Source organism: Scardinius erythrophthalmus (genome assembly GCF_964197995.2).
Source record: "Scardinius erythrophthalmus genome assembly, chromosome: 13".
Classification (NCBI taxonomy): Eukaryota; Metazoa; Chordata; class Actinopteri; order Cypriniformes; family Leuciscidae; genus Scardinius; species Scardinius erythrophthalmus.
This window is the reverse complement of record NC_138233.1, coordinates 19,386,697-19,404,728: the sequence shown is the minus strand read 5'-3', so window position 1 is coordinate 19,404,728 and position 18,032 is coordinate 19,386,697. Positions and strand designations below refer to the sequence as shown.

Below are 18,032 nucleotides of genomic sequence, written 5' to 3'. Positions count from 1 at the left end.
GATACAATCCATACAAGTATGTTTATAATATAATTTCACGTAGAATGTTTCACACCACTAAGATGCAACTCATTTTTGTTTGTATATATATGTGTATGTATAGAAAAAAAGCACAAAAAAACACAATATGTACATATATATGAAGAGTTCAGATGCAAAAGCCTCTAAGTGCCATCTGAAATTTTCTTCTAGAATGATAATTTTTATCAAGCTCGTATATTTAAGTTTTAAGTATTAAAATGACAATTAATAGGCAATTTTCATTGCCATTTAAGTGAAATTATAATTTTAGAAGAAAATTTCAGATGGCACTTAGAGGCTTTTGCATCTGAACTCTTCATATATAATTTATTCTATATCGTTTTGATATATAGTTACATATAGAATATATTACATATATATTTTTAAAAAGTTATTTGAAGGGTAAATTATGAAATAGCATATCAAAATTGTTTTAATGTAATTTTATTGAAAATGTACACCATGGAATCTTACTACAGTTAAATACTTCACACATTTCTGGGATTACAGGGGTGGGGGTAATTGACATTAAGGGGAAAATATGGAAGATGACTAGAAAAATGTAGGCCAGTCTCGACACCCAAAATTTTTCACACAGAAAATAGTTACTTGTCAATGTCATTAATCATTAAAACAGATTTCAAAGTTGATACGCAAAATAGGTCCTTAAAAATTATATGTACTGCACACATATGCATAAACGTCGGTACCTCATAACTGACCTACTTGAAATTACTGAAAACCCTTGATGAATATTTCTATGCAATATTTGGCAAAATGGAAAATTACACTTATAAATTGAACGTAACTGCACATTGTACCTGAAATAAATACACGTAATAAAATGGTCCAAGGTAAGAAGCATTTGAAGTGTAATTATGTCTAATCAAAGAATAACTCCATATATAAACAAAAATATGTTCAGGGCATGCAAAAGAACAGAAGATAAAGAATATAAAAGTGGCACTGAATGTGACCTACATGGTATTTCAATAGGTGCTCCATTACTCCCTAAGATTATATTTTAAATAAAATAATTATAACTACATTGCTGTGAGTGTTTAAGACTTGAATTGTGTCCTGTAAAATGTAAAGGGGAATACAAAACATACAATACAAACCTCTCCGATTTTGCTCATGCTTCCAGATAAAGATTCTCATTAAATTACAGTTAAATCTCTCTCACTTAACACATTTGCTGCATTAACAACCAAAAACTTTCGGGCTCGTTTTCTTTGGATTTTCTCAATATTCACAGCCAGCGTGTCAAAATGCTTAAGTCTTATTAAAGATATTCTTACTCAACTTATAGTTCACATCCTAAATTAAGCATAGTGTTTGCAAATAAGTTAGTATCCATTCGCTCCTCACAGTTAGCACTGTGTTAAGGTTGATGAGTACATGCAGGTTTATTCACGAACATATGTCCATAAAAGAAACTAAACATTTTAATCGAACAAGGCAATATCATAGATGTGAAATGCTAAACTGAAACTCAAAAGCATTGCTTTAGTTAACAGCCTTTCTATCAGAGCTTTTGGCTCTGGTGTCGCCAGCAAATGATGTCTGTAAAAACACTAATGAGGGACTGCTTGGCATGCCCTGATTAGAAAACAGTGCTAATATTTGTTGAAAAAATACCATGTTAAGCCCACATAAGGCCATGTTCAACAGGGCACACAGCATGAAAGTTTAAAAATGAAAAAAAATCAAGAAATTAAATAAAACATTCAAACAAGGCTGACGGAGTGAAAAAGACAGGAAGAAGAGTGGACGCTTAGTTCTCGTGGAAGCTGCGATCCCCTCTTCCAACGGGTGGCCAAGACAGAGTTAAAAGAAGCTAGAGGAAGAGAGGAGACACAAACGCAGATTAGAGAGAGTATCAGGAGGGCATTGAACTGGGCAGTAGTGCCAGTGGGAAGACAAGTTTACTTCAGTCAATTGGAAATGGGCACTCAGATTTGTCTTTTGCCAGCCAAAAGCATGAAGCATTCGGGATGTGGGCGGATAGGAACACACCGTCCTTCTGCCCCGCTTTGTGCATCCTCTTCACAAGTTGCTTTTAAACATGCATGGATTCGTTCAATGCAACATTGCTTTCAGCTTGCATTCTTAAAGTGATACATTTGCGGTCAAGAGTAACCCAATCTAAAACTTTTTAAAGAATAAAACAGGGACAGTGATTATAATGATTGCATTTTCCCTCCCCACATCTCTGAAGAGGCAAACATCTTAAGCATATTAGTAACACAAAACATACACTGCAAATAAGCACAGCCTTCAGCAAAGGTTTTGGTAACACAATAAATATAATGTTAGTAAAAGCTGCAGAAAGAGCACACAATGAAAACACAAGAGGTGATCAATAAGAAACACAGAGGGCCGGGTCCACACTGCCTCGGGGTACCGGTTAACCAAAGAGTCTGGGCCTGGTCCCTTATCAAAGCCATACTACTCAGTGCAGAGCCAGGGATTACTGCAAAGGAAAGTAAATACACACATGGCAGTGAGCAGGGAGACTGGAGGGAGCAAGAGAGTTAATAAAGTGCTAAATACCAGTCACATCAATACCACCTGTTGAAATACCACCAGCATCCAAATACCATCCATAACAAAATGTTTGATTCACTTTGACTTGGCTGAACATCTTCTTAATTAATTTATCTTTCATTTTAATTATCTTTAATTGTAGCTTTGAAAACATAATTTACAACTTGCTTAAGAGACTGAAAATAAAACCATTTTCTGCAGTGAGACATAGAAATGGATAAAAATTATTCAATTTCCCCACTTTTTGGTCATAAGGATCTTATAATACAGTTCAGTTGACACTGACTTGTGGCAGTTGTGAGGCAGCTCTTCATTTGAGAATACAGGCCACAAACTAGGATTAAGCGGGTCTTATTATTATTATTATTATATACGCTCAGTTAAGCAGTGAGATATAGTAAATTGCTTTAAAGGTGAAAGTCCAGCTCTTCTCTAAACTGCCATATTGAATTTAATGCAGATGAAAACGAGGCTGTGAGGGATAAACGCGCAATCCTTACAATGGCACACACTGTATAAATGTCCTAGATCACTAGGTCCCTATAGGTCCCAGAACTTTAATAGAGTCGTCTACGTTTTTTCAGAAAAACGTTATGTCCGCTGAACAATCAAATCGCGACTTCTATTCCTCACAGCCTCGTTTTCATTCCTGTCAAAAATTGAATATGGCGCCACCCTGACTAAGGTCTATAAATTGAGGAATCAAGATTTTCCATTACATTAGCAAGCAAATCAAACACTGGCCATGTCACCCCCAGTACATAAACAGTTAGTAAAACTTGCATGAACAATGCTAAATTAACTGTTTGATAACCATACACAATGATTTTCCACAGTTTTAAGCTTTATGAAAGAAGCTTTATTGGTCCCCTTGCAATTGATATCTGATTAGTAAGTGAATTTTAAATTTTATTTTAATTTTGTGAAAAATAAAATATCACAAAAATAAAGAACTATAAAAAGGTGCTTACATTTGGATGAAATGTGCCAATATGAAGTTTTTCTAAACTAATACAAGCATAGGAATGACAGGTTTATAAAAATAAAAAAACATCAACAACATTGAGATATGGCTGCAGATGACCAGACAGCATCTGCATAACATGCATGAGCTAAAATGAGACAAACCACTTCATTACTACTCGTGTTCCTAAATTATATTAGAAAACTGCTTTAAAGCTCAATGACTGAACTGAAAGCAGCTCATTTATCTTCCTATTATAGTACCAATAAAAATGATGGTACTAACAGTAAAAATCCAATTTGTCTCATTTTAACCTGTGTACTCACTACTGCAACAGTAGCCACTCATGTTAAAGTTGATTCATACACTAGTCATGCAAAACAAAGCAATATCATTATGACATCATAACATCATAACACAGCAAGTAAAACAAAAGAAGAATAAATGGAATTTAAAAAAGAAAAGGATTCCATTCACAGTTAATATCCCTCCTCAGCTATGTTATGCGTGAAACTGGGGGATGTGGGGCGGGAGAGAGGGGGGAGGGAACGGGAACGGGAACGGGAACGGCATGGCTCAGGAACACTGAGGGGGGAGAGCTCATTCACAGCGGGCAGGGGGAGCACTTTCTACAGGAATCCTGAACTGGAAACGAGAGAGAAGGAAGATTATTGTTCCCTACAGGTTACACACTGTTGTATTCACACATAAAAAAAGAAGAAAAAAAAAAGATCCAAAATGTTAGTCGTGCATCTGTTAAAACACTTGAAAGCAGTTGCAGGGGGTGTATGTGGTAAGGCTTAGAATTGTTCTCTTTGTGCTGGATAAAACAAATTACATTGTCTCTTCTGCTGTTATTTACATAAATCGGATATCCCAACATTAACGTGTGTTACTTAACTATTACTAATATGTATGTGGCAAGGGATAGCTCAAGCTTTAGGCCAAGTGTAGGACTAGTGTGACCCAGCTGTAGGAGCCGAGCCATTAAAGGCTCTTTTGTGTGAGTTTGTGGAAGAGCAGTGTGGAGTGCAAACAACGGCAGATTGTTATGGATTCAGATGGCAGATGGCTGCACATCACATAGGGAGAGCAATAAACTCTCGCCTGACGCTGGTGACATAATATCCCCTGCTGCTATCATAGACAATCTTCACATTGCCAGTGTTTAAGACTTTTAAGCATGAATAGGAAATGTAATTACTACTGCAGTGCTTTAACACCGCAATTACAGGATCAGTGTAACTGACCATCATCATTACTTGTGTTTTTGTAATTTAGTCCCCTCGTGCGAACGAGGGTTTGTGTCTTAAGAGATACTATGAAAGCCTTACCAGCATAAGGTGACTCATGCAGGACTGGGAGCAGGTGAGGAGTTAACTGGAAAACAGCATGGATGAGACGTACATGACAGGTGTAAAAACTAGACAAGACACCTTACAAGCAACATCAAAATGAATATTCTACATGCCCTGCCCCGCTTGAGCACTGAGGAAAACTGCAACATTTTCTCTGGCTATCTTCTAAATGTAGGAATAAATATCACCCACTGGATAATGTAAAAGAAAGTGGTAAGAAACTCTTCAATCTCAAGTTTTGGATTTGGACAAAGGTGGAAGGTACGATTCTCAATACCGAAATGGAGCAAGGCACCTAACCCCCAATCGCTCCCTGGGCGGCACAAACAAAATGTCTGCCCACTGCTCCAGGTGTGTGTGTGTGTGTATGTTCACTACTCACTGCTCCTAATGTGTGTGCACTAACTTGGATGGGTTACCATACTTGGCCTTCACATGTCTATTTCACTTTACTTTCTTGCACTTTATGTACTGCAAAACTGCTTCCTTAGCATCTCATTGCTGTGAAATGAAGCAAGTGTTTTTAAAGCAGTGGTCTGCTGCCTCATGAGGACATACAAGAAGCTTAAGGGGGGAAACAGTTAAAAATACAGGAGAAATTGATTTGAAAAAAACAACAACAAAAAGGTAAACCTTTTCACTGGAAGTGTCTTCTTCCCATATAGTATTCAGGTGAATGCAGCAAATCAGCTTGAATACACAACCATGGTTGATTACCAGCATTATTTAAGCAATTTATTTGAGCTCTAATTACTAGTACGTTTTCAGATTTAATGTGCATGACCCTTTGATTAAAGGGGAATAAAATATATTGTACTTTAAATAAATGTTAATAATTTAATTATTTATACTACAAATGTATTGGATGTAATTGCACAATAATACGAGTAGCTTCACTACAATTCAAAAGTTTGGGGTCGGTAAGATTTAAATCGGTCGTTAAAATGTTTTAACAACCGACTATAAAGAAGTTTTTCATGCTCACAAAGGCTGCTTTAATTTAATCAAAAATACAGTAAAGTCATATTCTGAAATATTATTACAAATTAAAATAACTGTTTTTTAATTTATTATATTTTAAAATGTAATGTATTCTTGTGAAGGCAAATCATGATTACTCTCACTGAAAAAAAAAACAGGATTCTTTGATGAATAGAACAAAATATCAAACAATTTGATTTCAGCATTTATTTCAAATAGATATCTATTGTAACGTTATAAATGTCTTTACTGTCATTTTTGATCACTTTAATGCATCCTTGCTAAAAGTATTTATTTCTGTCAAAGAAAAAAATCTTACTGACCTAAAACTTCAGTTCAAACTAGACCTTTCATTTTTCAGACATACTGTCAACACCATCCATTTGAATTCCATAGTTATGGTAATGATCTAAATTAAACATCCCCTGCAATCTTACCGGGCGGTCAGTGAAAACACACACTTGCACACATGATCTCCTGCATCGTGATCGTCTGGGGTCTCGGGGAGGGAAGGTTGTGAGGGTTAGGAACCACGTGGAGCTCAATACTTACTTTTTCCTCTCTTTATCCTTCTTGAGTGTGGCGGAGCTCCCTGCCTGCTGGGCCTGTGACTGCAGCAACTCAGCGGCCGTCTTCTTCTGCTTGAAGCCGTTCAGCTCATCATCGAGAGACTTCTTCTTGTCCTCTAGTTTCTTCTTCTCATCCTGGTGAAGCTTCTTGAGACGGTCAAACTTTTCATGAAGCTGTGATGTGAACACCAAAGCGTCAGTATGTGAGCTGATACTGAACAAACAAAGCTTTACATCTACTGTAAATAGTCCAATTTAGAGGACTAAACACTTAAAAATACCGTTTAGTTGTATTTTATAGTATAAATCATACCAGATATACAGCTAGATACCATGTATCGTCAGCTTTCGGTAACACTTTTGAGACCTTTATAACAACATTTCTTCAAAATTACAGACTACACATGCAAACAAACAAACCTCTTTTTCTGCCTCTTTCAGCTCTGCTTCCTTCTCTTTGACTCTCTGGACAAACATCTGCCTCATTTCTTCCTCTTTCTTCTGCAGCTCCCCCATGAACTCATTCCTCTTGGCCTCATATGTTTCCTGGAGGCTGAAGACAACAAACCAGATGCAAAAGAAATTTAACCATTAATTTACGCCTGTAAATGGCGTAATAAAAAAAATAAAAAAATAAATCTTTATGCGATGAGTTGTGACGGAGAACTTTCTCCAGATTGTTGGTGTGATCATGACCCTCTTCACCTGAAGGGTTTGCTGTCGGGGTCGGTGTCTTTGAATCCCATCTCCTCCAGCTTGCAGCGGCGGTATAGCTCATAGTGGCGAGTGTGAGTCTGCTCCCGCAAGTCCTCCATGTTGACCCTGATCAGCATCTCTCGCAGCTTCACAAAATCACAGTGATTCTCATTCTCCACTGGAAAACACATGATATTCAATGGACAATGAGTACTAAACCAAAGTCTTTTTGGGACATGAAAAGAAAAGGAAATAATTTCCTCTAGGACATGCCACACACATTAATTACTACATTCCCTGTAAGGGTGGAGTTAGTCTAAAAGTTAAAGATCTGGATAGTTTATGGAAAAGCTGCAGATGGGTAGATGACTTGACATGACATACTGTACACCAAGTAACAGTGGTACATGTAAAACTACTACAAGCATTCTTATAGGTGTATCGGTAAATTTTATACCACTAAAACAAGGAAGCCTTTCAGAAGAACAGACATGACCTCTATTAACAGTCAGTTTGTAGAACTTTGTCCAGCAATACTAGTGTCAAGTATTATTGACACTACAGCATTCCCCGCAGCTGTTATTGTAACTGTATTAACAAATGTATTTTTTACATTTGCTGAAAAAAATCACGAGTGCTGCTTGTCTGTGCAAAACTATATGACTCAAAGGTGTTCTGGGTGGTTGCCAGGCTATTGTTACTAAGGTGTTCAGAGTGGTTGCTAAGTGGATGCTAACTGGCTGGTTAAAAGAGCACATCCCCAAGTATCTTTGATCATTTAGTCTCTAATAATGGCTTGGGTCCTTCTTTCAACTGAAGTCTAAAGGATTCATTTTTTTTACCCACTCACAACTTTTTCATAGAAATGCATCCCTTTCTGCATGGTTTTAATACAAGTAATTTTTCCTTTAATCAACTCAAGTAAGCCTTGTGCCCAAAAATCTTGAGTAATGAATGACATGCAGCAGCGGTGCATGAAAACACACATCACATATATATATATCCATATTTTTCCTCAGTGAGTTCAGCCTTGCAGCAAGCTAAATTAAGTAAGACCACGTGTGCTGCCCTGCAGTCTCATGTGCCGAGAGAGAGAGAGAGAGAGAGAGAGAGAGAGAGAGAGAGAGAGAGAGAGAGAGAGAGAGAGAGAGAGAGAGAGAGAGAGAGAGAGAGAGAGAGAGAGAGAGAGAGAGAGAGAGAGAGAGAGAGAGAGAGAGAGAGAGAGAGAGAGAGAGAGATTAGATAGATTCAGAGTAATGTCACAGGCAGCCTGAGGACAATCACAGCACTGCTGCTCTAATGTTACGCATCAAATCACTGCATGCATACAACACAAATAAATAAAAACTGACAGGACAAATTGTGAATGAAGTGAGCTGGACTTGCACAGCTAGTTTAACATGACTAATGAACATCATTGTACTGTAGATCCTCATTTTTTCATAAAAAGGCAAAAGGGCATTGCAATTTGTACTTGTGTAACATCCATCAACATTGATAAGAAATGTTTCTTTAGCATCAAATCATATTAGAATGATTTCTGAAGGATCATGAGACCCTGAAAACTGGAGTGATGATGCTAAAAATTTAGCTTTGACATCACAGGAATAAATTATATTTTCAAATATATTAAAATATAAAACTGTTGTTTTAAATTGTAATATTTCACAATATTACCATTTTTCCTGTATTTTTTCTTAAATAAGTGCAGACTTGGTGAGCAGAAAATTATAAATTGTAGTGTGTAGCAGATGTCTAATCAGTGCACTATCTTTCAAAGGACTCTGAAATTGACATTTCTTCCCAACTGCCTTTCTGGTTTTGGGATTGTGAGTGTTAATTTAGCACCATCAACCAATCAGCAATGTACTGATGTCATTTGTCTGTGGCTCCACAGTGGATAGTCACATGGAAATTACAGCTCAGTTTTCTCTTTTTGACAGCTTTAATACATTAGTATTCTGCCCTTCTGTGAAAAAAAATGCAAGAAAGAAAGAGAGGGAGTGTCCAGACACAACGCTGCATAAAGGGAGGGACGGGATGGGTTTGGATGTCCTGAACAAAGAGGTCATGGCCAAACAGAGGGAAGAGCTCAGTGTCATTTCCTCTGGAAGACGTGACCAAAACTTACCCTGGACGGTTCCCCAGGGGTATTGGCGTGCTCGCACCATCTTGTTCCCAATCTTCACTTCCTCAGTGCTTCCCACTACTGCAAAAGGCAAATGACCCTGCAGAGCACAAAAAAAAAAATCCCACAAACAAATAATTTAGCAGAAATACAGCAGTCTATTTAGAATTTTTACTGTAAAAGACCAGATGACACAGCATTTAAATCTATATTAGTGCATGTAAGCTTATAAACATTTACAATCCTACACATACCTACCTTTCAAAAGTTTGGGGACAATATATATTTTTTTAAAGAAATTAATACTTTTATTCAGCAAGGATTAGTTAAATTGATCAATAGTGACAGTAAAGATGATTATAATGTTACAAAAACTTCAAATAAATGCTGTCCTTTTCAGGATTATTTGACAAATACAATCAAAGTAGCACAACTATTTTTACTCTTAAGCAACAAATCAGCATATTAGAATGATTTCTGAAGGATCAAGTGACACTGAAGACTAGAGTAATGATGCTGAAAATTCAGCTGTGACATCATAGGAACATTTTTTTAAATATTAAAGTTATTTTAATCTGTAATTTCACAATATTACCGTATTTACTGTATTTTTGGTCAAATAAATGCAGCCTTGACGAGAATTAGTCTTCTTTCAAAAACACTTAAAACAATCTTATCAAACCCAAATTTATTAACAGTAATGTAACAATGCACTCGTCTGTGAATCAGTCTTGGTCTAAGATATTATGAACACAATGAGGAACAATATAGTATCCTCATTTCTACTGAAGCACTGCATCTCACAGTAGCGAAGACCTCGTAAAGAAATCACCTTATTAAGATGATTTTCACAAGACAAGAACAGCCTTTACAACCATTGAGAAAGATATGAGGACACATCCCACTATAACCAAGTGGGATTTGTCCTGATGTCAGCTATCTGTATTTCCAATGGTTAACCAGTACTGGAAGACCCCCACAGTAAACTCGCAGGCACAGGCTGTGTGGTGAAAGTGACATTCATTCATTGGATGTCATGTTACTATGCTCTATGTTGTTGGGAGAGTCCATTGATGAAGAATGCTTCTCCTTTTGTGGTGTCTTTTCCAGTGAGCAAACACAGGCAAGAAAGCTGGACACCATATGGACTCTTTCTCACTTAAACTGCTGAACGGTGATGTGAAATGCAAACTGGGCAAGCGCTGAAGTATAAAATATGGCTGTGTTGTCTCCAAGCAAAACAGGACATAGTACATTTGTGACTGACTCCATGTAATAGAATTTCAAGTGGAAGAGGAACACATCATTCTTAATCTTGTTTATCTAATTACATAATACCAACATACTGTGGATAAATATATTTTGTTCTCTTATATAGCACATAGTAACTAGATTTTAGACAGAAACATAGCAGCAAACCTTTTCTCAAGTATCAGCATGATTTTAGGTATCACTCATATCCGATACACACACAATGTGGAATAAGTTGCACACCAAAGTTTAATAATTAGGAGTTATGGGTCTGTTTTTTAGATTAAGTAATATTTATAACTTATTACACAACACTTTAAAAGCACATCTTGTTTAGTGCATGTAACAACAGGAATGAATACATATATGAATGATGTTCAGAATCAAGCTCCTTACATTCATGGTTGAGTTGATCTCTGCCACAGTCTCATCGTCGGTGGGAAACTGGTAGATCTGGACACCATTGCTAACCAACTCGCTCGTAATCTTGATTTTGAACTTTGCCAGTTCACTCTTTGAGATGGCATCTGATTTGGCAATGATAGGGATGATATTCACCTGTATATAAGAGGAGAAAGATTATTTGGAAGCATTTGGAAATAGACAGTAATCAGAAATTAAATCAATTTATATTAATACTAGCCTAATTAAGATGATGACATCAACCAGACACAGCAATTGAAAGATGATTTCTGTGCATGCTGACATATAAAACCTCACACAGCTATGGTGAGTAAATATTTCCCCTTTAGAAAGCCAACTTTCAACTACTCAGGCAGTAAGTTATTAATAAATCTGGATGCAAGAAACTCAAAGCAACCTCAGAACATCTGGCTGAGTCCAGATAAATATAGACACTGAGATTCTCTCATGTCTTTTATGCCTGAGCAAACTGAATAAATAGCAGACATATAACAGAAAAAGGCTGAATTTAATTTATTCTCTATATGCAGATGCTGCTGCAGTGCAGTCACATGAAATGACACAAATAGATTATCCTCTTTTTACATTTTTAATAAGGAGAAGCTAATTAAAATGAACTCTATAAAAGCCTGTGAAAGCTTACATAACCTAAGCCTGCTCACGTCGCAATATACCTTCAAACTAGGGGTGTAAATCGGATGGTTCATCACGATACGATCTGATAACTATTCTCACAGCCACCAATACGATATTTGCCAAAACCTCAAAAAATTCTGCGATATGATTACAATTCGATTAATAATTTTGTATGTATTTGTACGTTCAAGCACTTTGATTTTGATTTGGTTTTGAATTTGTACGTGAAAGAACTTGCTCTCTGAGCGCGCTACGGCGCACAGAAAATTTGTAAAATAATCACTCTTGAAAAAATATAGGTGTAGGTTTTTACAAATTGCATCGATAGATTGTATCGTTTATCATTTGATCAGACACCCCTCTGCACTAGAAACTCTGTGTCACACACATACACACACACGTACATATAGAGTGCTCTGATCCCACTCACTCAATTTACACTCCTGCCACCCACACCACCATCTTTGTACTATTCTCAGTAGCCTGGCCACTAGCTTAACGCTTTGTCTGTTTCCTGTAATTTACTACTGGTGAATTGTGAGGTTAGCACAGACACTTCAAATGAAGGTTTAGACAGTGTGAGTACACAAGAATCTCTTCTCAAGCATGTGAGGCTACTGTTAGTTTTTCAGCTTCAGATCTAAGAGGACATCTTTGTTCAGGGAGTCTGTGCAGCACAGAGAGAGATGAAACAGAATGCAGTAATACACAGCTGACCTTCACTGACTCCATCTACACAGCGCCAATGACATTAAACATGCCATAGCCATCAGCTGAATGCTTAATAACCCACATCTTAAACCAAACTGCTCTATACAGTGAAACAGTAAATCATGCTAAGCCACATATATAGACATTAGTTTCATTTAATTAGTTTCATTTAATTCATTAAAGTTTCATTTCATTTAAGAGTTAAGTTTGAAATGTAATTTTTGTAAATTTTGTAAACATTCTTACTATTAGTCAAAAATATATAATATTGATTTCTTTCTAGAATATTTTATCAATTACGTAGTCATGTAGTAATGTATTTTTGAATAGTCCACACCAATAAAGTAGTTCACTTTAAAATGAAAATTACCCCATGACTTACTCACCCTAAAGCCATCCTAGTTGTATATGAATTTCTTCTTTCAGACGAATACAATCGGAGTTATATTAATAAATGTCCTGGCTCTTCCAAGAAGAACGTCATTTACAGCTAGGATGGCTTGACGATGAGTAAATCTTGGGGTAATTTTGATTTTAAAGTTAACTACTCCTTTAAATACTGTACCAGCTAAGATTTTTCTAACATTGACCATAGAATCATATATTGGTCAGTCCCAAGTTTGATCAAACATTTTTTTTTTAAATAAAATGCATCACCAACCTTACTATCTAGCTTCTTCATAGTAACCAAGTCAAGGGACTTTAGCGAGTGTCCAGTGGGAGCGATGAAATACAGACAGGCGTGGATCCGTGTATCATGATAACTGTGTAGAGTGCGTTTAATCTTCAGTTCCTCTTGAAGGTACGCTTCAAACTGAGCATCGATGAACTCCACAATAGACTTGTAACTGCAAGTTGAACAATGAAAGAGGTGGAAAGATTTAAAAGGAACTTACAGCCAGAATAAAAACACTAACATTTAAAAATGAGTGTAGTATGAATGTAATAATGTAGTAAAAGCTTCAGGCTTATTACAGAACTGTAAAATAAAATGTGTGCTTTGGGGGGGATAGGAACTGGTTGAGGCATCTATAAATAGTTGGAAAGCCAGGGGCCGGATTTACCTCATTTTGTGACATAGGCAAATACATTTTGGGCCTATTGTGATCGTGAAAAGACCAGATGTAAATGCCCTCTGAAACATGAAATGCCCTTTAAATCCGGTCACAAACCACTTCGTTTGAGACACATTCCAGATGAAACTGGACAAGTGTAAATGCATCTGGCTGTTAAAACGATATATGTAAATGTTACTCCTCCCAAATTAGTAAAAAATAAACATGTAAGAGCATATTATATGCTATATGAGATGTTATAGCCAGATATGACACGGCTACTGCAACACGCATCGCCGCAGTTGAGTTGAGTATCTCTTCAGCAAGTGGACGCGCAAACTGCCGCACACGAAACTGAAAGTTTGGCATCGCAGATGCTTATCACACAATCATCTTTGTTAAAGGGGTAATAAGTGTGTTATGTAGCTGTTTGTGCATGTATAAGATCTGCAGATTTACAAAGCTCAAAGTCTCAAACCCAAAGAGATATTCTTTGTAAAAGTTCAGGCTCAGCCACACCTTCCTAAAACGCTTCGTTCAAACACGCCCCACAAATCTACGTCAGTACGTGGGGGCAGAGTTTCAGAACACCGCCCAAATGTATACGCAAAGAAAAACGGCGTAGCTTTTATTCTCATTGTATTATTGTTGACGCCGGCGCCACCATGTCGTGTAGACGCTGTGTTTTTCCTTGTTTTTACTTTGTTTGGCCTTCCAAAAGAGAACACAATTAGTAAACAGTGGTTAAGCTTTATTTACAACACTGTTCCAGAACAGTACAAACCAAAATATTCGACTGTGTGCTGCGCATTTTTCGGAGGACTGTTTCCAGAACCTGGGAGATACAAGGCCAGCTGTGCACAATGGCCGGTTCTAAAAAGTGGGGCAATTCCATTTTGCAAGTACATTCTGGCACTTCTGACTCACAGACATAGCCTGTAAGTATGTTTTCATATTTTAATAATTTGCTACTGACTATTCAAAAGCGAGTTTTGAGCAGTATGGAGTAGCGCTTGTTTGTCGTTTCTACGGTCACAAATACAGACATGGTTTTATGTTCACATAGTGTTCTCAAAACCGTGTAAACCTAAAACCAAACGTAAACCTGTTGCCACTCTCCTATTGCGGTCTTTGTTGCTTACATGGGGGTGAACTTTGTTAAATTTGCACATAGAGTTGGAATTGCAGATCGGATTTATATTTTGCAGATACACATTTATGTGGCAAAACACGGAACAGTTTTAACAAATCGAAAAGCTACCCGATCAGTAAAAATGCATTAAGTGACCAGGTGTAAACAGGCCCATTGACCTGATTTTGTCTCTGGTTAAAACAACTAAAGAATCATTTCACTTAAACATATTTGGTCACAAGCAGATCTCACCTATCCTCTTTGTTGATCTGATCTCCAAAGCCTACAGTGTTGACCATAGTGAGCTTGAGGCGAACGTTGCTCTCCTGCAGCTCATAAGTGTTGGACTTGAGCTGCACTCCAGGCTGATTGTGCTGTGTAGGTTCACCCTCAAATTTGGTGTTGAACAGGGTGTCCATGAGGGTGGACTTCCCCAAACCCGTCTCCCCTGTAACAAACACAAAACAATAAGCTCCCACCAAGCTCTTCATTATCTAAGATAAAATAACCCCATACACATTTTTCTCAAATATTTAAACATGGTTTGCTATGTAATAGTTGTCTCTGCATATTAAACTGGAATAGGAGGATAATGATTTTTTAACATCAAAATTATACACATCCGTTTTAATACAGAAGTGCACTATTTAGCTGATGCATACACTTCTGTGTAAAATTCTAAAAGCCATGCAGCAATCCTGGCTATTCTTGCTCTCCTAACAACCACAAGCAGAGTAGAAATGGACATCATGCAACACCACCAGAATGTTAATTATATGGATGGCTCACATTTGCCATTTCTTCATAAACTCAGCCTGCAGATCCCATTCCCACAGGACCCTGTAAAGTTTTCACTAGCATAAAGCCTAAAAATAAAGCAGCGATTTCCCCAATCAGACCAAATGCTGATGAGCAGTGGCTATTAAAAGGTATGGAGTGAGAACTTTCTAGTGAGTTATGTGGTCGCATCCTTAGAGCTTTAACAGAAATGAGATAAAAGCCCTGGCTGATGCCCTGAATTTTAGGGCTTGCTAACAAAGAATCTGAAACAATGCACTTGGTTAATTGGCATATGGCCTCTTACTGAGGGGACACAATCATATGCCTTCTTCACGGTTTGCTACTGACTGGGTCAGTTAAATATACCTCCATAACAAATAACATTCATAAATCCATAATTTAAAGATTATTTCCCCTATTTTTGTTAACTGTTTTAGAGGGATGGTTATTTAAGATTGCTAATCTCCAATCAGCACATGAAATCAGGATATGAATAAAATCAAATCTCAAGTTCCTGCAATTGCTCTCCATCAGCGCACCAGTATTTAGTAAGTGGGTCACAGGACAGAATCAGTAGTCGTTCACAAGGGGTGTGACATACACTGAAGCAAATGGTTAGTTTCGCCCCAAGGAAAAAAGGAGCTCCGACATAACACACTCACCCACACAGAGGATATTGAAGCAGAAGCCATGGTTGACGGACTTGTTGACCAGCTGGTCCGGCATGCTGTCGAAGCCAACATGACCAGAGAGTGGGACGGCACGTGCACCCTCTCCCTAATACAAGATCAAATAAAAGCAAACCATAAATCACTGTCAGCAATGGAAAGACTTCACCTAGATTCATGAGAATGCAAAAACGAAACATTGTCAATTTAGTATGTAAAGGTACACAACATGCACCTCATTTCAAACACAGAACCTAGGTAAGGCCTTTGACAAAGAGTAATACACTATAGCTCTCGAAGGTTCAGCTCTGTGCACTTCCTCTTTCCTGTCTGATCTCAACTGTTGAAACCACATTCTGGCAAACACACACGTAAACCATTTGCAGTCGCAGACAAATGTTGCCGTTATCAAGCAGCCTAATACAGGAATCTGTGAAACAAAGCGGTTGTAAATAACATAACACAAATAACGTAACACAAAATCTCAGCCATATTAGTCTTCACTCTTCAGCATTTCCTCTACCATTGTTCACACAGGTCTGCCACCTGGCCTGCAGAAATTCTGGCAGGAAAGGCTGTCTGCCCACATTTTAAAGCATATCCTTTTAGTGTGTGGGTGTTTGCATATGTGTGACCTATGCAATGAGCAGAACCAACGTGCCAAATCAATTGATTTCTGCTAAAATAAAATAAAAACAAAGGGTGAGCGTTCATTCAGCACAGGTCTAATGTAATAAAGATCCATTATCCAAATGGAAACATTTCATTAAGTTAAACTGCAATGAAAGGCAATCAAAAGCACATCCTTTTTAGTGAGAACCAATCAAAGCAGATGATCAGGTCTGTTATGAGGATTACTGTGGAATGGAATCATTAACATTAGCAACAAAATGCACATTTCATTAAATACAAAAGGGTCAACTAAGAGCAGCCAGACTGTGAGAGTATCTTATTGACTGAACAAACAGTCCCAATCTGACCCACATGTGCAACATTCCAAAACCAGACAACTGTAAGGAGTCCAAAGGGGGGTCATCATGACTACAACACCCCACTGGCTGCTCTGTAACCAGAAAATACTGGTTCAAACCCCTGGTTTGAATAGTAAAGACTGATTTAAATGTCATGTATTAGAGCTAACAGCTTTTGAGCTCGGTCTCGAGCCTGCTGCCTCATGTGCCTATGTACGTTACTCTCATTAGAGACGTCAGAATGAAAGGAACATAAGCTGCTACAACATAACATAAAATTGTTAGTTTCTGACATGGATGTACGAAATATTTCATAATAGACAACGCCCAGCGAGCGTAAGGATGCTAATGCAATTAAACATAACGGTTTTAGACGCGCTCGAATTATAAGGATTTTACAACACAATTACACTCGAGAATGCGACGATTTTTTTTTTATCGTTGTTTATGATAATTCATAAGTCACAGTCACTTCAAACCGTGATGTTCGTCCGTTATTGTTGGCCCTCAACATCAAGCCATTTCCCCCAAAACAGCTGCGTGGAGATAGAAGTATAATTTAAAATATAAACACACACAAAACGTGCTTATATTCTATTCGTTTACACAAACAGCACTTGCTGTTTTAAATACTGTATAATTGATTGGTTTGTTGATAATGGGCTATCACGTTCACGAATAAATGAATACCGAAAGCTATATTTGGTTATACTATATGTCACACCTTCCAAAAATAACTAGTAGAAATTCGTCAGTATAGTTATGTAAACCGAAAACACATCGTTGTAATAAAACAGCTCTTACCGCTTGTCGCGCTATCTCAGTGGCCGCCATGGTTCTCTCCTGCATCAAGCCCTTCCTTCACAGGAAACCGCAGCAGAGTGAAGCTACAGCTACCAACTCGGATACGACGGACTGTACCATTCATGACTGATGCCATATAGCGCCTTCTGTTATTTTTATTATAGCGCAATTTTAAATTGAGATAATTTAGGAATCAACTCATATGCAGAATACACGTAGTTCAATAACTACAGCACTCAGAAAACTCATGAAAATAAAAGCATCGTGCCAAAACATGACCCCCATTTCATTATATGGTATAGTCCTCTTCATCTTCTGTTCAACAGCTAATGTT

At 37.5% G+C, this 18,032-nt stretch overlaps 1 protein-coding gene across 6 annotated transcripts; it reads right to left on the bottom strand.

The window, feature by feature from the left end:
• Positions 1 to 438: 438 nt before the first annotated feature.
• On the bottom strand, positions 439 to 17,826 carry septin6 (septin 6). 6 transcript variants are annotated; one of them, XR_014031397.1, is made up of 12 exons: positions 17,699 to 17,772; positions 15,918 to 16,032; positions 14,728 to 14,923; positions 12,950 to 13,136; positions 10,915 to 11,076; positions 9,271 to 9,367; positions 7,149 to 7,317; positions 6,864 to 6,996; positions 6,427 to 6,617; positions 5,527 to 5,583; positions 4,870 to 4,915; positions 3,412 to 4,180 (listed from the first exon to the last, which is right to left on the bottom strand). XR_014031397.1 is itself a non-coding variant. In XM_081383217.1 (11 exons), exons 1-10 carry the CDS (start codon positions 17,741 to 17,743, stop codon positions 4,912 to 4,914), a joined length of 1,299 nt encoding a protein of 432 aa, XP_081239343.1. In that variant the 5' UTR covers positions 17,744 to 17,772; the 3' UTR covers positions 3,412 to 4,180; positions 4,870 to 4,911. The 6 variants fall into 6 exon arrangements, 4 of the variants coding, with proteins under 4 accessions (XP_081239342.1, XP_081239340.1, XP_081239341.1 ...); XR_014031398.1 differs by lacking the exon at positions 4,870 to 4,915; XM_081383217.1 differs by lacking the exon at positions 5,527 to 5,583.
• Between the last annotated feature and the right edge of the window lie 206 nt (positions 17,827 to 18,032).